The 21,205-nt window shown below is 40.2% G+C and overlaps 2 protein-coding genes across 2 annotated transcripts in view; one reads left to right on the forward strand and one right to left on the reverse strand.

The window, feature by feature from the left end:
* The window catches only part of tdrd6 (tudor domain containing 6), a 39,474-nt gene extending 30,871 nt beyond the window's left edge, over positions 1 to 8,603 (reverse strand). The window contains exon 1 of the mRNA XM_057822229.1: positions 8,323 to 8,603. The gene's annotated coding sequence lies outside the window, so the exon portion shown is untranslated. The remainder of the gene's footprint in view (positions 1 to 8,322) is intronic.
* A 9,029-nt stretch (positions 8,604 to 17,632) lies between these two features.
* sf3b6 (splicing factor 3b, subunit 6) lies at positions 17,633 to 20,758 on the forward strand. The gene is made up of 4 exons (XM_057823176.1): positions 17,633 to 17,793; positions 19,734 to 19,852; positions 20,092 to 20,230; positions 20,441 to 20,758. The coding sequence occupies exons 1-4, from the start codon at positions 17,764 to 17,766 to the stop codon at positions 20,528 to 20,530; spliced, it is 378 nt and encodes a 125-aa protein (XP_057679159.1). The 5' UTR covers positions 17,633 to 17,763; the 3' UTR covers positions 20,531 to 20,758.
* Positions 20,759 to 21,205: the final 447 nt, after the last annotated feature.

The raw sequence follows: 21,205 nt of genomic DNA on the forward strand, positions 1-21,205 counted from the left end.
TAGGAGGACAAACATGACACAAATATTATTTCAATTCATTAATATTGTAATGAAGTTAAACTTGAGGGGGCATCGTACAACAGAGTAGTCACGTGGTGCGTTATTCTCTATAGGATCCCCTGCAGGGAAAATACTGCAAACATTTAATCATGAAGGCTAATTATGTATTTGTAGCCAACTTGGTCATTTTGATAGTAGGCTAATAGGCCTATAGCTAATATCGATACATACAGCCGGTGTTTCTTTCATTATAAGTAGGGATGGGAATTGATAGGATTTTTACGATTCCGATTCCATTATCGATATTGCTGAACGATTCTTTATCGATTCTCTTATCGATTCTAATTTGGGGAAAAAGAAGAACAAACGTTTTGATTGGCATCGAGTTTGTTTAATCAGAAGTCACAACCTTACAAACTCACAACGAGATCAAAAGAGGCCCAAAGCCTCAATGTTAACTGTGACAATAAGTGGCAAATACACAAGAATGTGTAACATTTTATTGAAACATTTATCTAATAGAAATAAAAAATATTGGTATATATTGGCAGATAGGTTGTTGTTCTGCCTTTGGCAATATGTGTTAAAGCAGGGGCCCCCAAACTTTTTCCTATGAGGGCCACATAACTTTTCCCTTCTCTGATGAGGGGCCGGGGTCAGTTTGTAACAGAAAAAGTGTGACAATTGCAGAACTGCATAAATATAAAAAATTATTGTTTTTCAGAAAGCCACAATCAAATAACCCTTTCTGGATTCTTCACGGAATGAAAGTACATAAAATAAAAATAATAATATAATATAATAATAATAATTAATAATAAAAACACTATTAATTAAATAGATGATAACCAAATAACCCTCTCTAAATTCTTCAAGAAAACGGCCAGGAAATAAATAACACGATTGAGAAAAAAAACAATTTAAAAATGGCCGGACCAAATGTGGAGGCGGGCCGTATTTGGGCCGTGGGCCGCAGTTTGGGGACTACTGGGTTAACGTGTATTATTTATTGAAATGCATGCCTTTTAGTTTTTGTGGCGCTTACATGCTCAAGTGGGGGCGCCCCTGCGCTTCCTCACACGAAGAAGAACGCGCTCACGTGAAGAAGAGCGCGCTTACACCCGAAGAAGAAATGCCGCATCCAAGCGAGTGAGCGAGTTAGTGAGGGGGGAACACTTATACGAGCCTACGTTCTTTGTTAATGTTAATATCTACAGAGGCGACGCCTGTATGTATCATTTTTTGTGTTGTTGTTGTTGTGTTTCCACTCGCGATCGGACACTTAAATCCAGTTGTGTTGTGGTTTGAACGATGTGCTAATGCTAGCGAACGAATGCTAACCATTTGTTATTACTGTTATTAGCAGCTAATCATCGCTGATTTACGTTGATGCAAACCTGTTTGTTATTGGGGACAAAATTGATTTGTTTCATTTCTATTCTTAGTTTCACTCTTCAAGTGATGGCTGAATAAAGTCAGCAAATTATACTAACGTCTTCTGCATCGTCATTTGGGAGTTTAGCTAGCTGTATAGCCAGGACTGAGCCTTAGCCTCTCTGTGAGGATAGCGTAGTCGTATTCCCTCCCGATGCAGTTATCTCCACCTTGCAATGACTGCAAGTCGCTTTGTTGTAATTTTTCCTCGTGAAGTGAAGACACACTTTCGAGCGTTTGAACCTACGTGCTGTCATTGTTATTTTTATGGCTGCAATGCTCTTGCTTACCCGTCGTAACCTTTCATTTTCACACTCTTTCCTGGTGAAGTGTAGTCAAACTTTGGAGTGAGTGGTTCTTGGCGCCATGCTAGTTTGATGCGTCTGGACAACAAGACACGTCACGACGCATTACGCGTCTTTAGGAATCGTTAAAGGGATCGTTAAGGCTTTTTCATTGTGATGTCTAGGCCTCGAAACACTCGGAACCGGTTCCGAATTGGAATCGGATTTCGATTCCCATCCCTAATTATAAGCCGTATGCAAAGCTTTTAATTTTTTGGGGCTCCAGACATACTGTATCAGTTTGTTTTTTTGGACAAGTATAGCTCTTTCAACATTTTGGATTGCCAACCACCGTCTTAGGGGAAACCCTGGAATTATAATGTATTCTTATTGGAAAAACCTGCTCGACATACATCCATTTCGACTTACAAACAAGGTCCTGGAACGAATAGACTTAGAGGTACCACTGTACTGCATCCATCTGCCATCACTGGGGACACAACAAAACTCCATAACAACCATTTACTAGAAGTAAATTAAATTGATAGTAGGGGGTGTAACAAAATATAAAACAAAATAAAATAGTGATGTCGTGATACTTTGTATCCTGAAAGGTTATCGAAATGCTCCTGCCAAGAATCGAGATATTGTTCTAAAAAGGTGTCAATGTCTAAAAAAAATAAATAAAAAGGAACCAACAAGTTGCTACCAAAATCTTCCACCATAATAGTGTCTCAGTTAACTCTAAGGCTGCATTGACGGCGCATGACGCCCAATCCTTTTAGATTGGGAGTTTTCAGGGCATTTACAGGTCACTTGCGGTTCATCTTCGGTAATTTATAGTTCATTTCCTGTTGAGTTTGAGTCGCTGCCTATTCATTTGGGTGATTCCCAGTTCACTTCCTGTTCTGTAACTTAAAATCGACAGGAAGTGACCCATAAAATACCCCAAAATCAACAGGAAGTAACTGAAGATCAACAGGTAAATGACCTTAACCCTTTAACACCGAAGCCTATTTTGGCCGAATTTGCATGCATTTGATGTTGCCTTTATATTTCAAAGAAAAAAATTGTTTACAATGGCCGAGTTGGGTCTCTTTTTTCAGGACACCTTGAACTTAATGTCCAAACTGTTGTTTTCTTCACTGACCAATTATAATCCACATTTTTGACCAAAAAGACAAAAAAATCCCAAAATCTTTTTTCAAAATTTGTAATGTTGATGTCCCATTGACAACCAAACATGCTCGAACAACCATTTTGAAGCTTGATAATATTTATTCAACTTGTTAGGATAAACATTCAATAGAAAAAAATAAGATTGAATAGTTTTATGTTTGACAATTCAACACAAACAGCAGGTATGGTCATAGGCGTTTTTGGTCTTTACACATACTATTGTCAAAACAGGTTATATACAGCGCAAAATAGTGACCAAAAAAAATTATATACAGTATATCATCAACAAAAAGGGTTTGGAGGATATCTCTTTGTGAAGTTAGGTGTTGTACCCATCACCTTATCAAAAGTATATACGTACATGCAATCAAGCTTCTCGAACACACATCTACATAAAAACTGAAAAGATTATAGTGAAGAAAAAATATATATAACATTGAGAAAAAGAATTTTAAAAAATATTGACAAGTAGTTCAGTTCAAATTTTTCAGCCACGCTACCCAATAAAGTTTTTTGGGGTTTTTTTGCACACTCAATAAAGCTTCTTCTTGAACAGGTCACGGAGCTGCGTGTCTCAAACGTCACACAGCCTACTCTTTCGCCGTTTGCGTGCTGCTGTCACTTCTACTCGCCGAGACGCCGACTCATCCAAAGAAAACAACGACAAATACGGCTCATCTTCAACCTTGAGTTAATGGAATAATGCATTAGCTTGCGCTAAATGCAGTTTTGGATTGATTCTCCAAGTTTCAAAGTCGCTCGCTCAAACCAACCGGCCGTTGCTTGCTTCGCATGCCTCCCTTTCATTAGTTGGCGCTAGAGGTTAGATCTTGTGCCCGAACCCGAACCAGACCCGACCCCCAAAATGTTAAGCATTCACGTTCGGGTTGGGTCGGGCTGCCGTGCCGGACTAATGAATTATTCTCTGTATTGCGCTTTTACTTGTGCGCGCACGCACATGAATGCTGTGGCGCCGCCCGCTTTTTCTTCTTGTCCTCCTGCTGTAGCGCTTGCGCACAGCCGAGGCACTGCCCTCTTTTTCATTTTCTCCTGCTCTGGCGCCTTCCGCGTGTACACAACTCCACAACTCCTCATCTTCGTGGTACTTCTTTTTCAACATGGAGCAGCGAGAAGTTGAAAACAAACTGAAGATGGGGAAATGGAAGAGGCAAGAATGCACCAGTAGGAGTGAGGTGTGGAAAGAATTTCAATTGATCGTGGAAGATGCAACAAAAAACTGTGTCGACTTTGTCGAATGCAACAAATATATACCCAAAACTTTCCAAATTGGCAAGAAAAAGTGTTGTGCATCCCTGCAAGCAGCAGCAGCAGCAGCAGTGAGAGAGTTTTCAGCGCTGCAGGCACAATAGATCAGCGGAGAACGCCACTGAAACCTGCCAGTGGACGCAATCTTATTCCTGCACGGCGACGACCAAAAAATATAAACACTGTAAGTAAGCCTTAATATCCTGCTGTTCAAATCGCCATTTTTAGTCAGAGCCGGTCTAATTATTTCCCTTATTTCACAGGAATAAAGAGCAGGACATGATGCCGCAAGTTGCAGACTGCAGTCAAGGCCAGCCCGCAGTTTAAAAGCTTTTATGGAAAATGAATGAATGAATGAATGAATAATTTATTTTTGGTATTGTTGTCATTACAATAAAGAATGTTATTTCAAAGCTTTTTATTATTATTTTTTTTTTTTTTTTCAAAGTTTTTTTTTCCTGCTGCTGTTCCCTCTCCTTGTCAGAGAGGCACGTCCATGTGAAAACAATATCACACAATCAGCAATATATTTAACAAACTTTCCCAGCGTTATTTCGTTGTGTAAATGCTTTTATAATTCTCATAAAAATATGTAGACTATTTAAACATTGAGTAAACTTGCATTTTTTTTCTGACAACTGTGAATTCGTTACGAAAGACACTTTTATTTATGCACACAAAGGCAACACAAATGTGATCCTTTTGAATCTTCTCCTCTGTGTGTCTGCAAAACCGCATATTTTTCTTTAATATTAAACTTTCCCAGCGTTATTTCGTTGTGTAAATGTTTTTATAATGATCATAAAAATATGTAGACTATTTAAACATTAAGAAAAAATTTTTCTGCCAACTCGAAGAAATGAAAATAACTTGCTGCTGGGTTTTTTTTTTCTTTTTTTTTTCGCGTCACTCCAACAAATAAAAAAATTTTGGGGTTTTTCGGGCTCGGGCCTGCAAATCTAGTAAAGATACACGATAATATCGGTCACCGATAATTATCGGCCGATAATGGCAATTATGACGTCACACAGATAATCCAGATAATAAAAAAATTCAACCGATAATGCAATCCGATAATTATACACTTGATTTTGCCTCCAAATGTGCGCAACCAAAGAATTCAGCACACCGCCTCCTCAACCCCTCCCCTCTCTGAAGCCCCTGAGGGAGGAGGGGTTGAGGAGGCGGAGTTACAAGACAAGAAGTAGTTGAATATTATGGCGGCTGTTACTAAAAAAACGACGCTCTCGCCATCTGCGAAACATGTACCGTATAAGTTCCACGAGGCAGAAAGAACGCGTCCTCATTCAAAACCACTAACCCAGCAGCCATTTAAAAATGCATCATAAAGAATTTTGGAACAAATACGAGGCTGCTGCTAGCAGGAATGCTAAAGCTATTGTAAACACTAAGTTAAACTACAGGGCTTGTGACGATACAGAGTCGGGCTGTTTGGGAATGCAGCCCAAGGCGGGTGGTAAATTCGCATCTAAGGCTAAACACCGGCATTACTGGAGACCGATAGTCGGCAAGTAGCCGTCTTCCGACGGAGCCCGCCGCTCTGGCCAGTCCGGCAGGCCGCCGCCGCCTCGCCATAGGCGGGGCGGGCCGAGCCCGGTTCCCCGGCCTCTGGACCTCCGGCGAACACCCCGGTTTCTCGAGCGTTCCCCCACGGCGTGCGAGCAGAGCCAGGACCCGAATACGCCGCGGCGAACCGGCCGGAGCGGGCGGATTATCCGGTACGAATGTAGCTGCCGCCGCCGCCGAGACAAAACACGTTTTTTTTTTTTTTTTACCTTAATGACCCGAGAACCAAAGCCCTGGATAAAAGAAATAATGCAGTTTATACGACCACCATTCTTCATGGAAAAGTGATGTCCGGTAAGCAAGCTTATCATGACGGCACAGTGGTTATAAGATCATTTAAACATGGAGAAAACGAAGTCAGCCAGTCTATAATGCATTCAGAATGTGAAATGACGAGCGTTCAGATGACTTTGTAACGCTGCCTTTATTTTCAGCTTAATAAAACTCAGGCACAAAACAACACGCACGCGGATGCGAGCTCCAACTCCGTCCAAATAGTACTGCCGTGTAGCAGTTTAGCTGCTGTAACGCAAATGTCGTGAAAGCCGCAAATGTAAACAAAGCGCTGCAGAATGGGTACATGATATCTTGCGCTTTTGAGGTAATCATTTTCACAGTGTGCAACAAAGCATATAGCATTAGCAATCACTTTTCAAATTATTTAACTTATTTGTCTGCTCAATTACAGTCACAGTAGATAATCAAATTCTTAGATCAATATTCTGTAGCCACAAATATTATTCAAAATCTTTCCTTCTTCAAGTTTTTTTTTTTAGGATTAAGTATAATAATGTATTGCTTAAAATAAGGCTGTTAAGATTATTTTCAGCTAGCTATTTTTCTTCCAAGAAATCTGAGAGAAATACACTTGAAGCGATCGCAGATAATTTCACTTATTGCCAATAGATTTACACTTAAAACTGACTAGTTTTAAGGAGGTGTGTTTTGCAGCGGATTAATGTTATATATGTTAGGAATGGCTTACTTTTAAACGCATTTTTGTGTAACTTAGGTATTTACTCTGTAATTGTTGCCAAAGGTTTACCATTACACAATGTCAGACGATCTGTCATTATTTAGATGTTTGAATTGACGACTTGTTCATACTTTATGTTGAAAAAAAGAGCAATAAATTATATTTTTGCACAGTAATATTTTCTTTTGTGTATACTTTAAAATTTTACATAAATCTTTTAATAGAATTATCGGCTTGACATTATCGGTTATCGGTTGCAATGAGGAGGAAATTATCGGTTATCGGTATCGGTTGAAAAATGCATTATCGTGCATCACTAAAATCTAGTTAATTGATCGGGCTCAGGCCGGGTCGGGCCTCAATACCAGCGGGCTGTGTCGGGTCGGGCTGGATTTTTTAGGCCCGAACTAGGCTCTAGTTGGCACCTCGCTCTGAAATTTATTAAATATGATCACAATCGGTTCGTCCTTCTTGACAACACAACAGCTCTTGGGATATGTAGTCTTTTGTGCTGCTTTCGGTTTTGAAAAAGGACAAGAAATGATGGAAATATGGAGATAGATACATGGTCCATGCAGCGTTTGAATGCATATATATGAGTGCAATAAAACTATAAACCTCAAATTACATTATCTCCCATTTTTCTTGGTCGATTGATTTCAAATAAAAACTGGTGTGGACATCAACTTCCGCATTTTCAAATTAGACCAACCAGCGGCACGTGGGTGACGTAATTACAGCGTGATGAAGCTTCAAAGACGATAAGCGTAAACGCGGCGCTGCCGACACGTTCGGTGTTAAAGGGTTAAATGGCTCAAAATTACCTCATTGCCTGGCATTGGCTGCCACTGACGGCCATAGACGTTCAATCCGTTTGAAGTGGGAGGGATGGCAGCGAATGAACATTCGTTCATTCGCTGCCACCCTCCCAGTTCAAAAGGATTGGACGTCTATTAGTGAGTAACTCATTCCAATTCACAGCAGAAGCTTGCTTTTCTGTTTATTAGTTGTTGGTCAGAAAATCATTCTAGGATATTCTACAAATCTATCGATAATGGTTGTATCGCCATATTGTCAGATAATCATATCGTATTGTGAGGTGCCAAGAGGTTCCCAGTCCTAACTGATGAAGGATAATTTTGGAGCCTTTCCCCTGGAATTTACAACATTCGTCCATTAACACCAAAAAAGAGTATTTGTTCAGATTTTGTGGAAATACAGCTGAATTTAGACTTTGGACACAAATGGCACCCTATTAAAAAATGAAATTGAAATGGCTAACTTCGAGCTAGATTCTCCTTTGCAAAACAAAGTTTCTTCAAATATTAACGCTGTACAGTGAAACAAATCTCTCGGTCATTTGTATTAGTCTCGAAATTTCTCGAGCACCTACACAATAAATGAGGTTGTTTTTCTTCAAGTGCACGGTTTGATGAGGCCTAAAATGATGTGTTAAAAACACTTTGAACTCGCCTCAAACCGCAATACAATCACAATTTTTCCACATTACGGCTGAAAGGGTACTTAAAACATGAGCGACAAGGTTTTCAAGTGCTTAAAACACGTTTAGTTGTCGTTCAAATCGGAGAAGCTTACTTCTTGTTTCTGGCGCTGTTGCTTGCCTTCGTGCAGATGATGGCGTCAATCCGCCCAAAAAAATCCGCGCAGGTGAAGAGGCCCAAAATGGTATGCAGACGTCCAAAACGTCGCGGAATAATGTTTCTCTCAAAACGATTTTACTTTTTGTTTCAATTTTAGCAATTTTGTTGTGTCTGGTAACAACAAAACGAAATTTCCAAATAAATTTTCGCGTAAGGAAAAATTTTTACAAACGCTGTAACTCGGTGTCGGGTTGTTACTAAGACACGCCCACGAATTGCTTCTGGACCCCGGAACTTGGAAAGCACACTCATTTTTTTATGTTTTTTTTTTTTTTTTTTTTAATATTCTGATTTTTCATTTTCAAATGATCAGAAATTAGTCACATAGCTATTTTCCTGAACAAAAAAAAAGCCCACATATTTAGTTCAAAAGTAAGAACAGACGAAAAACAGTTGATATTAACCCTCTGATGCATGAATTATGAAATGAAAGGTCAAAATTTTTTCCTGATGTGTTTTTATTCTTTTTAGGACATGAAAATAATGTTCTTTTTTTTTTTTATACACACATGTCCAATCTTGTGGACTCCATGCGCCTGCACACGCAACAACAACAACAAAAAAACAATGTAAATTTACGATCATAAATGGATGAATGAATGAAGCTTTTTTATTTCGAGCATGCACAAGGAAACAGAAATACAGTATAACTTAGAATAATTATTTGCACATCGAAAGAGAGTGGAAAGAAGAAAATTTTATTAAATCCCACCACTGATCTCATCGTCCAGCAATCTTATTTTGTGGGATACTCCTGTCCAAGGGCGTAGGCATAGGCGGATCTACTATTCAGGCGAAGTAGACGACCGCCTTAGGCCCCCAACCAGTAGGGGGCCCCCAACCAGCTGCCCTTGCCCCAATGAGCAACGGCTTGGGCCACGGAAGCCAGCAGCACCCCCAACTATTCGTCATGTATAATTATGTCAGCATACCAAACAAACAAATAACAAAACAAAAAAGAAAGCCATTTGAATGCTGCATTTATATTATCTCCCCAGGGGTCGCGTTAACCGAATATTTTCCGTCGTTGACCGGTTTTTTAAAACGGTGACGGAAAAAACTGAAGTCCATCCGTCATTTTGACAAGTTGCAATTCACACCCCAGACCACAGGGTGGCGAGTGAGCATATTAATAAGCTATTGTCTCTCTTGATGCATGACATTGTTGGCCTTACTCGGAAAAATGTCAAGGCAACTGAGCGTCCGAACTAAGGCTACGTTCATACTACAGGTCTTGCACGAATCCGATTTTTTCGTGTTTTTCCGACTCGAGTGAGGCATTAACTTGACAGTCTGAACGTGACAAGTCGCATAGAATGGGACCATTTCAAATCCGATCTGGGTCACTTTCGTATGTGGTCTAAATCCGATCTGGGCCACATTTTTCCAGACTGTCGCGGCGGTCTGTACTGTCCAGTCCCGCAAATCGGATTTAATGCAGCAATTACGTCATCAAAACGCAAGAGACGGTACGGTAGCTACGGTAGCGATACAGCAGTGCGTTATTAGCGCCTAGCTTGCCTTGAACACGGCTTTTTAGGAAGGGTCGGACTTGACAACAGTCATAAAAAAATAAAAATAGGTTTGAGGATAAGCCTGAGAATGATCGGTTTTCTCTCTGCTCCATATAAGCAATATTTCAACATTGCTTACACGGCCGAGAGTCGGGGCAAACTGCCCGTATGTGTGTGTGACATGCACAAACAGTGCGTGCATGCTATCGATTCATTTACTTTGAATATAAGCCTAAACGGGGATATATATGCCTGTTATTTGTGTCCTCTTTTTAACAGCAACAAGCCTATGGCTACGTTCATACTACAGGTCTTAATGCACGAATCCGATTTTTTGTCATATCTGCGCACTAATTCACAGTCCGACATGCGCTGAGCAAGACGACCCGCATGCGCAGAAGCATCAAAACAAATGACCATACAATCACACATGCTGGCTGTCATCCGTCATTCCAGGGATATCATATTTTGCTTATTAAAAAGAGGACACAAATAACAGGCATAAATAATCCCTGTACAGGTTTATATTCAAAGTATATGGATCGATAGCATGCACGCACTGTTCGTGCATGTCACACACACATACGAGCAGTTTGCCCCGACTCTCGGCCGTGTAAGCAATGTTGAAATATTGCTTATATGGAGCAGAGAGAAAACCGATCATTCTCAGGCTCATCCTCAAATCCTTTTTTTTTTTTTTTTTTAATGACTTGTCAAGTCCGACCCTTCCTAAAAAGCCGTGTTCAAGGCAAGCTAGGCGCTAATAACGCACAGCTGCTTGATGTGTGATGGCGCGGTGTGGATTCTCTGTTAACCTTGTTCGGACAGAATATTAACGATGAATGAAAACTAAATACTATTGAATATGTCATTATTAACATTTTAAAAATTTAAGTGACGGGTAAAAATAGATTATGACCGGATTTTTATGACCCTGTCAGTCAAAATGACAGACAACGAAAAAGTCTAGCGCAACCTCTGTCTCCCCCCACACACACGCACTACAATGGACTGTTCCACGACGACGGATTGAGTATCAGTCGCTTAGCTTCATTTAGCGCCATTTAGCATCGCATAGCTTTTTGTTAGCTTCACTTAGCTCTCCCGCGGTTTTCACGCCACTAAGCTCGCTATTTTTACAGCTCACTTGCTACTTTGCACGTCGGCTATCGTTTATTTCGAACACATGAGCGAACGTGCTCTCCATGAGAGCCAAAGTGCAGTGAGGGAGAAGTTGAGAACAGGCCTCTAATGCCTCTTTTAACTTTCTTCTTCTTCACACCGAACATAAAATACACAACAGCACACCCTATGGCGAAACAATGTAGTGCAGTTCCAATCAGTCATACAATAACACTCAACAGCTGGTTAACAGCAAAAGCACGTCATGTTTGTCATATAAAAAATTATTTCTGGAGTTAATCCCACATACTTCATAATTAATATTATAATATGTTGAGTAAATACTACATAATACAGATTCTACACTTAGAATAGCTTTCAAATAACACTCTTCATGACAAATATGATTGGCAATGAATAATTATTATAATTATTACACTATGATTATATATAGTAGTATACTATAATAATATTGCTAGAATTTTTTTAAAGAATTGTTACAGAACGACACTTCTCTCTAATCCGCTTCCTACTCGGGTTTTGCAGGTTAGCAAGTTCACACAGTTTAATGTTATGCTAACTAATGCAGGTCGACCTTTCAGTGGCAAAATTAGTGGTGTTTTTCTCACCGCCACAACATTGGCGTATTTTTAAATTACTAACAGTGGCTGCTGCTGGCCGGAAAAAAACTTGTCACATCCTTTTCTTCGAAAGGGCGGAGGCGGCAGTATGTTGTCGACATGTATTTCTGTCGGGGCTGTGTGCATGTGTGTGGGGGTGTCGGGGGTGGGTCAAGTCATCAGCCAATCAAACGTGCGTTTGGGAGGGGGTGGATCGGCAATTTCAGCAAGTGAAATGGGGTAGATGTAAGTTTGAACATAATGAAAAAAAAATCACTTAATAATTGTAGGGTCAGTTCTATCCTTACAACATATGGGAAGACAATCTAAATGACCTATATAACTAAACTCATTATATAATACATATAAGGTTGATTAAAAGTTGGTGGGGATAATTTCAGCATCCTAAAAAGTTGTGTTATGTCCCTACTGTCCCTATGCAAACCTACGCCCTTGCTCCTGTCCTTGGACTTTAAAGTGCGTATGACACCAAAAAGCATGTTTATTTCATATTTCACTCGTTGTTTTATGTTCCTGAATGAAATGGACCGCTTGGATGTGTGTGGAAACGATCGATTTATATATTCAATTTTTGAATAACGCGCCATGAAAATGAGTGACTTCCGGCTTCCGTCTCGGGTTTAGGACGAATGCAAATGTGACGTCAATATCTCGCAATACAGCATTGTTTAATAGCATGCAGATGGACCGCGTATTCAGCTGATTTTGCGGATTAATATGTTTATTTTTTGCATCATGCCAGCCAAACAGCTGCAGAAAATTGTTGCTGCACCAGGGAGAGGCGTGTGAGCCTTTTTGGGTTTCAAAAGGTTCCCGTTCACCACGGATATATTAGCCAAAACAAGCCCTACTACTGTGGGACCATTGGACTTATGAGGAAGTGACTAGACATTGTATTTTGTATTATATCAAATACTGGGATCATGGCACACATTTTAATACAGAGGTAGCTTGCATTTTGTGGCTGATTTTCCACTGAAAATGCCACTCGGCCGACGACCGGCGGCTTGTCGCACACACTCCCGCCGGGAGAGCGCTATACTCGGCTTATTGCCCTCTTCGTGTGCCCGGTGTTATGTTAGATTTTCAACCCCATCAGAAATTGCAACTTTGTGTTAAAAATGGCCGTGAATTGAGCGATTGGAAAGTAAACACTGCAAACCTTCTTTAAATAAAGGACTATTTACTTACGTTTGATAATGGACAGACAAATAGAAAAGTTCTCCTCAGACAGATCCTGCCATGTTAGCTGCACAACAACTGCACGCCGCTCTCTGTTTACATTGTCGCCGTGTAGTAAAGCATAATTTTACACCATATTGTATTTGTGTTGACCATGTGGCAGCTACGCGTTCCTCAAACGTCGGCCCGTTTGTCCGGCGGTACTCTCCAACTGCTTCCTCGGCGAGCTCTCCTGTCCGTAGCATGGGAAGGAGCTGTAACTTCGACTCAAAAGAAATCTAGACATTCTTTGGAAAAACAGTAGTTGTGAAAAAAGAAAAACCTAAATCTTCTTGCATTTCAATCTAAAAGTCGATTTCCCGTGCTCATGCTAGCAGAAACATGATACGTTCACTCCACAACATGAATGGGAAAGTTACTGTTTGTAAAGTGAGGCGGGGCACACTGTTGATTGCTACAGCTCTCTTAGCAACTAGGTTTACTACATGAGCAAGACATCCTATTTGTGGTCTGAATTCATCTGTGTCACTAACTGAATTAACAATATATGCAATATTATCTATAGTCACTGGTATGGATTGATTTGGCCTTCTTAACTTCCATTCAGTCATGACAGTTTAGAATTCCTCGATGTAGTATATGGACTATGTGTCCCATAATCACTCTGGGCTCACATAGCCAATGGCATGGGACGTAGCACATCTAGTTTGCCATTTCATGATATCTAGTGTGTGCGCGCATTAAAAAAAGTTAGCAAGCCCCGCTGAAGTCACGTCTGCTCATTACTACACAACACCAGCATATGACAATCGACTTTCATAAACAGGACGAGTTTGAAGCACAGCGCTCTTAATTTCATTCAGCTGGTCGTTGTCAAAGCGAGGATGTTCGTAGCAGCCAAGACGGTAAAAATATTTTGGCGGATTTCGTTGTAAATATCCGGCGTTGTGCCAAAAAATAGTCGCCCCGTGTGAAATGTCACTTCTGACGGGACGGCCCACACATCAACAACACCAGCGCGCCGTAGATGGTCCACAGTCACTCCTGAGCACTGATGCGGCCGGTATACGTTGAACAATAGGATATAATGGGAATGATTGGCTCCAGCGCTAGTTTTTGCCGGACCTGCAACGAAGATGCATTTTGCGCAGTTGGGAACGACAAATCTGAACTTTTAACAGCATGTCTGCCGCACGCACGCACGCACGTGCACGCGAGGCGATAAATCGTAGTGGGAAAATTACCGCCTTCATTTTTATTTATCGCGCGATAAATGGAATTTTTGCATATCGCGACAGGCTTATGGGAAAGTTCCCTTATGCGTTAGTTTACATAGTTTTCAGTTGTCGCCTGACCACTCCAAATGTAAAACTAGCACTTACATATACTGTATGTCATAATGCAACGACATAATCAAACAAATACTTAGATACGTGATTTTATCCATTTTTCCCACAAATGTCGCAATTACTTGTGACGCCCTACATTGGGTTGCCACTTTTCAGAAATAGAAATAAGGGACACCCCCCTCACGCCCAAAGCCTTACCGGCGAAAAATAGGGGCATCCCCAAAACTCCTAAAATGCATAGAAATCTATCTATTTTTAAATGCGAAAACTGTATTGTGCACTATGCGGACATGGCAGTTCCCTTGCAGCAGATGGTTTTGTTTTTTTCTGCAGGTTAGTGAAAACGATGTTATGAATATCGTAATTAACATTTGTGTTGTTGGCACTGAATACGGTCTCGTGATCCATTGACAAGCCAAATTTCTGAAGGGAATGTTGCAGGAGAGCTACAACTCCAGCAGCTGACTCGTCTGCATTCTCTATGAAGTCCAGCATTTTGTTGGTGATTCTGGACTGAAGTACCGGACAGCAAGGGGAAACATCTTCCTGCTCAATTTATTCGAGGCATCGGTCTGTATGGAGAATGGGATGGGTGACGTTAAGACAGTGCTTCTCAATTATTTTCTGCTACGCCCCCCCAAGCAAGACGTAAATGTTTCGCGCCCCCCCCAAACTCTCTGCCGCCACTGTAAATAGTATTATTTGTCTATAAAATTACTATTATAAATACGCATCTGCCTAATATTGTGTCCTTTTTTTCTAATAAAGAAAAAAAGTAACAGATCAACTTATAATAAAGTATAACTTTATTAACATTGTTTTGTTTGTAACAGAGAAGACTTGACGTGCATCAATTTGCCTGAATTAAAAAAAAAAAAAAGTCACATTCAAACTGTAAAAATACACTCAAGGTACATTTTTGACCATTTGATACAGAAAAATAAAATGTAATAAAATCAGTAAATAATAACAAATTCAAATTGATTAGAAACATTCACTCATGAGGACAATATGCCAAAAAATTTGACCGAAAAAACAAAAATGAATAAAGGAAAAAAAGAGTGTCCTTGGACAGAAGGACAGTTTTTATTTTTGCTGCTCACACTCAGTATTACCTCCTTTGCAATGGTGTGGAGTCATTTTGCAATGAACATGCTAACAATGCTCACTGGTTTACTGATATAACACTGACAAAGCAGGACAATTGTTGGCAATATTCGGCAGGTTTTCGCTGAAAAACAATCAAGCGGCTTATCAATGAGATTGGGGTCGAATGTCTTTAAGTGGCGTCTTAATTGATTTGGCTTCTGGCGGTCCGCTATAATTATTTTTAGACACAGTAAACAGTCTTTCCTCATCACCCACAGTATTAAAAGTCAAAGCTAAAAGGCAAACGGCATGAACAAAGCGCATTCTCGGCGGCCGAGGTAGAACCGTAGGTGAGGGCGGTCGTCGTGACGATCCCAAGCCGAAAATGGCACTTATCGGGCGGCGGCGTGAGAACCGGACAAGACAGTGGGTCGCTGCGTGAGTGAGTCCGGTCGGAAAACAGCTTTCGAAAATGGCGGCGGCGCACTGCTCTTCATATTTGTTTTCTGTGTGATGAGTGCTCTTCCTTAGTTCAAAAATACTGCACGCACTCTGAAAATGAGAGCGCCACTGCCACCCACTGAGTGGATGCGCAAGTACACTTTATTCCAGTACGGCAGAAAAAAAAAAAAAAAAGCATGTTCCCCGAGGTCACACGCGCCCCCCCTGGCATCGCTCTGCGCCCCCCCAGGGGGGCGCGCCCCACTATTTGAGAAGTACTGTGTTAAGATCTTGAGCACATCACCCACTGCCGTTGAAACCAGGACTTGTTTCAACAATGCCTCTTGCTTTGTTCTCCCCAAAGTCATTTTCTTCACCATTTTAGAATCACATAAAAATTTTCTGATTGAGCCTGTGTCCACAGTCAGCACTATTGTAGCTCTGGCCACGTTTTACTGTGTAGTATACCTGTGTCACCTCAGCTGCAGTAATTTAGAAGGCAGGCGTGCGATGATGTCAAATTATTGCTTTAATTTGGGTATCACTATTAATCGATCAATAGATAGTATATATTCGCAGTACGACTATTTATTCAGTGTTTATTTGCTGTTAATCTATTAGGAATAATTCCAAATGAGGAGCATTAGTTAGCATAACAAAATAAGATGTTCTTTATGGGTACATAAATCCATTCCATGTTGACTGATAATAAATGCATGTTTAAAAAAAAAAAAAAAAATCAACATTCCTGAAAATAATCAACCATAGTGGCAACTGAAATAGCCGAGGTATGCTCCTATCAATGCAAGATGTATGAAGGTAAATATAAATATAGCCTATATGTTATCCATATACAAGAGCATGATAACATACCAAATCAAGCTCAGGGGATGTTTCAGGTACAAAGAATTGTGACGAAGGCTCTTCTGGGATCTTATATTCTGTTTGTGGAGGTCCCCTGCAGCATGCTGTTTTACACGTCCGTGAGACACTGCAAACACTTTCCTGCCTGCCTCGCAGTTCGGTTTATAAACATCATCAGTGACTCTATCGAGCCACGGGTTACCCTCTTCCCAATCCAGTCTATTTTTTGGAGACGTTTCCTCTTTGAGGATGAGGTGGGGTGTCCTGACTCCTGAGCGTCTGCTTTTGAAGACATCTTTGTTTTGAAAACGCATGGGGCGGTGCATTGAGCAGAGCGAGCGAGGTAACTAGGCAACGAACCCGGAAGTGGAGCGCAGTGCTAGGCAGACAGCAGCGGGCAGGCAGATAACCATCTTGCTGTCTTTGATATCTCCTGCCCTTTTTTCATTATTGTTGGCTCGGTGTTCACTCATGAGCGCAGGTATGTATTTGTGTGTGACAGACGTGCATAGGCCGGGCGCACCGCCGCCCAACCCCTCCCCGCCGCCGGAGCCGCGGGTTGCACAGGGTCGCCCCATGGGACAATTGTGAAATACGGAATAAACTGCGTTCCGTATTGGTTCGATACGGAACGCAAATTTTAATTCCCAATTATGGAACGATTCCGTATTTCAAGGGACGGGTGGCAAGCCTAGCCCTACGTGAACCACATGACCACCCGCGGCGAGAACAAAGAGTGTCGTAACTCTCTTTATTCGGCTCTGCTGTACGCCATTGGATTGAACATTTTTTTGTCCTCAATTGTTTATTGTTTTATTCGATATGTAACACATTTATGAGAAATGAAAACAACAAAAATAGTATTACAGCCTTGCATTGAAAATAGGATTTCTTTATTTTAGGACTGGAACCCTAAAAGAGTCATAATTGCATAAATAAAAGTAACATTTTGAAATATATCCCATTTTGATGAATAACAGACATATTATGCAATATGGCACATAACGGTATACTGCAGTCATTCTATCTGATGGGATTTTTTTTCTTCGTCCTGATACCGGAAGTGCGTCACCGACAGGCGACCGTGCCATTTTGACGCGCTTCACATCTTTCTTCCTAGTCTTCTTATTTGTATTTAACTTAATCCATTAAAGGAAAATAAAACTAATTCATCATGGCTATGCAAGCAGCTAAACGCGCGAACGTAAGTGTTTTCTTACTTTTTTGGTATGTGTTTGCACTATTTATGGTAAATGTAACTCACGCATTTATTAGCATTGTTTAGCACGCAGCTAGCTAGCTAGCTAGCTAGTACACCAGCAGTGTTATGTATGTATGTAGCACGCCTGCGAAGTGAACTGGTAAATTTAATGGACGTTATGAATTCCACGCCACTAATTTGACAAATCGTGAGTCATTGGTACTATATTTTTGTCTTAATTCAACAAAGTGAGTTAGGCTAGACGACATCCTACCTCAACTGACATGCCAGGACACATGAGGAACAGAGATAGCTTTGTATATATGTTTTGTGGGTTATCTAGTTATATCGATCAAAAGTTTCAGAGTTAATGAAATTAAAATTAAACTGCACAGATGGAAAGAGCCAATTAAAACGATACCAAGAATGATACCAAGATCATTAACCCTTAAAGACCTAAGCCTATTTTGGCCGAATTTGCTTGTCTTTAGCTTTAAAAAAAAATGTTCACAATGCAATTTCTTGACTCTTGACACCTTGTCTAATTCAGATTCTTGACTCTTGACAAGGTGATGAGGTGACGATACGATAAGATTTGCGATGCAAAGCTCACGATAACGATGGTCTGACGATATGGCCATACAACGATTACTGATAAATTGGTCAGGAAATCATTGTAGGATATTCTACAAACAACTAATAAACAGAAAAACAAGCTTCTGCTGTGAATAGGAATGAGTTTATCACTTGTAGATGTCCAATCCATTTGAACTGGGAGGGTGGCAGCGAATGAACATTTGTTCATTCACTGCCATCCCCCCCACTTCAAACGGATTGAACGTCTATGGCCGTCAGTGGCAGCCAATTAGTTAATTTTGGGCCATTTAAGGTCATTTTCCTGTTGATTTTCAGTGACTTACTGTTGATTTTGGGGTATTTTATGGGTCTCTTACTGTTTATTTTGAGTAACAAAACAGGAAGTGAACTGGGAATCACCCAAATGAAAAGGCAGTGACTCAAACTCAACAGAAAATGACCTGTGAATGCCCTGAAATGAACAGCAAGTGACCTGTAAATGCCCTGAAAATCGGACAGAATGACTGTGAATGCTCTGGTTTCGAATGAACGAATGTTCCCTGTCTAAATGGATTGGGCGTCGAGCACAGTCAATGTAGCCTGAGAGTTAACTGAGACACTATTATGGTGGAAGATTTTGGTCGCAACTTGTTGGTTCATTTTTACTTCTATTTTAGACATTGACACCTTTTTAAAACGATATCTCGATCCTTGGCAGGTGCATATCGATAACCTTTTGGGATACAAAGTATCACAATATATCACCATTTCGATATTTTGTCACACCCCTAGTGATGATGCTGGAACTTTTGTTTGGTGCTGTTCCAGCATAAATGTGCCAGCACGTCAGAGAATAAAGTAGCTGATTCGCTGGTTTCCTGGCAGTAGGTGAGTGAGATCACAGCAATGATCCCCGTTTGGCTATCAAGGGCTATCAATTTTTTCAACAGCACAAACCGTTTAGGAGTTACGGTAGTTCAAAGTATGAATGCAGATATCTGTCGCCGGCGACACATCTGTTGTTAAAGGGTTAATCAATTGGGCAACTCCCCAGTTGCAGTCATATTTACACTAGGTATAAACATAAAATCTTTTTTGTTTTAAATAATTTCTGTATGTGGGTGACGTTGAAAGCACAAGATTTCAGCCAGAAAATTTAACTTCTATAAATTTGTGCAGAAAAAACTTTTTTTGTGGCCTTGTGAACTAAGTTATAAATATTTGAGCTTCGTTTTTCCTTATTTCGAGAGCCGGCTAAACACAGTTTAACGACGATCATCGAAACGTGAAAATGGGGTCTTCGATAACAAAACTGATCCGCATTCCTAGTGTCGAGTCTTGTTCAACTGTCTTTTTTTTTTTTGCAGATACGACTCCCCCCAGAGGTCAACAGAATCCTCTACATTAGGAACCTTCCCTACAAAATCACAGCAGAGGAAATGTATGATATCTTTGGGAAATATGGACCAATACGTCAAATCAGAACGTAAGTAGATCAACTATTTAACAACTATTTGCTCGCACCTAAAAGCACACATTAGATAGCATTGTAATAGATTCAAATTGACTCATTGCACCTTCCGGGGTATCAAAAACTGAATGAAATTTCCAATTTCAATTGTAGGCGTCCTCTTTGTGATCTAACGACTATTTTTTTAAGCTTAGTTCTTGCTGTTATTTTCTTGGAAGAATATTGCTAGGCTTTTATTCATTTTGTCTTTTCAGAGGCAACACACCTGAAACAAGAGGAACGGCCTATGTGGTTTACGAAGATATTTTTGATGCCAAAAATGCTTGCGATCACCTCTCAGGCTTCAACGTCTGCAACCGGTACCTGGTGGTGCTCTACTACAATGCAAACAGGGTATGTGCAAGCCTTCTGTTGGTATGACTTGTTTTGTAATTCATTTGTTTTTTCAAATTTATAATCCTGACAGCGGTTTTGATATTGGCTGCTTTACAATTTTACACTATGTTATTGAATCTTATTATAGGTCTCACTATGTAAAGTGTGTAATACTATCATTTATTATTTTAAGTCGTTTATTTTTCTTTTCTTGTGTTGTTTTTAAAGGCATTCCAGAAAATGGACACCAAAAAGAAGGAAGAACAGTTGAAGCTCCTAAAAGAGAAATATGGCATCAATACAGACCCTCCAAAGTAGCCTTCAACAAACATTTTTCCCCATTTTGTTGTCTTTTTTGCTTTTTCTTTTGGTGGTCAATTTCCTCTATATTTTTCAAAATGGGCCCCTATCCCCCCCATTCTTTTTTGTTAATATGAAAATTATGTGTTCTAATAATTGAATATTTGTAAATGTGAAGGCGCAACATTGTTTCATGTGACAGTGTTGTGTTTATCTTGATTTTTCATCATTAAACTCTGATCTTAATGTTTTCTCTTTTTTTCATCAATCTTAGACCTGAAAATAGCTTAGACAAGAATAATGAGCTCTTTGTAAAATAAATATGCTTTCCATGGATGCCCTTTTCTTCCTCATTTACACATTTTTTACATGCGCGCAGGTTTGCATAGGGACGGTAGGGACATAACACTAGTACCTTTTCAGGATGCTCAGATTGTCCCCACCAACTTTTAAGCAACCTTATTCGCATTATATAATGTGTTCAGTTATCGAGGTCATTTAGATTTTCTACCCATATTTTGTAAGGATAGAATTGAACCTACCATAATTAAGTGAATTACTTTCATTATGTTCAGACTTATATTGACCCAATTTTTTTCCAGCCACAGCCACACGTTTTTCTGCTATTTAAATTGAATGGGAAATTTGGACGTGCATAGCGGTCAATGGCATGGACATGCATGGCCTGCAAAA

The sequence above is a fragment of the Corythoichthys intestinalis genome, chromosome 19 (genome assembly GCF_030265065.1).
Source record: "Corythoichthys intestinalis isolate RoL2023-P3 chromosome 19, ASM3026506v1, whole genome shotgun sequence".
In the NCBI taxonomy this organism is placed as follows: Eukaryota; Metazoa; Chordata; class Actinopteri; order Syngnathiformes; family Syngnathidae; genus Corythoichthys; species Corythoichthys intestinalis.

Bases quoted from the DNA above. Each gene is read 5' to 3' on its own strand.
- sf3b6 (XM_057823176.1), top strand. From the start codon at position 17,764: ATGGCTATGCAAGCAGCTAAACGCGCGAAC. The intron at 17,794-19,733 runs GTAAGTGTTTTC...TTTTTTTTGCAG, and splicing joins AAGCAGCTAAACGCGCGAAC to ATACGACTCCCCCCAGAGGT. The intron at 20,231-20,440 runs GTATGTGCAAGC...TTGTTTTTAAAG, and splicing joins TCTACTACAATGCAAACAGG to GCATTCCAGAAAATGGACAC.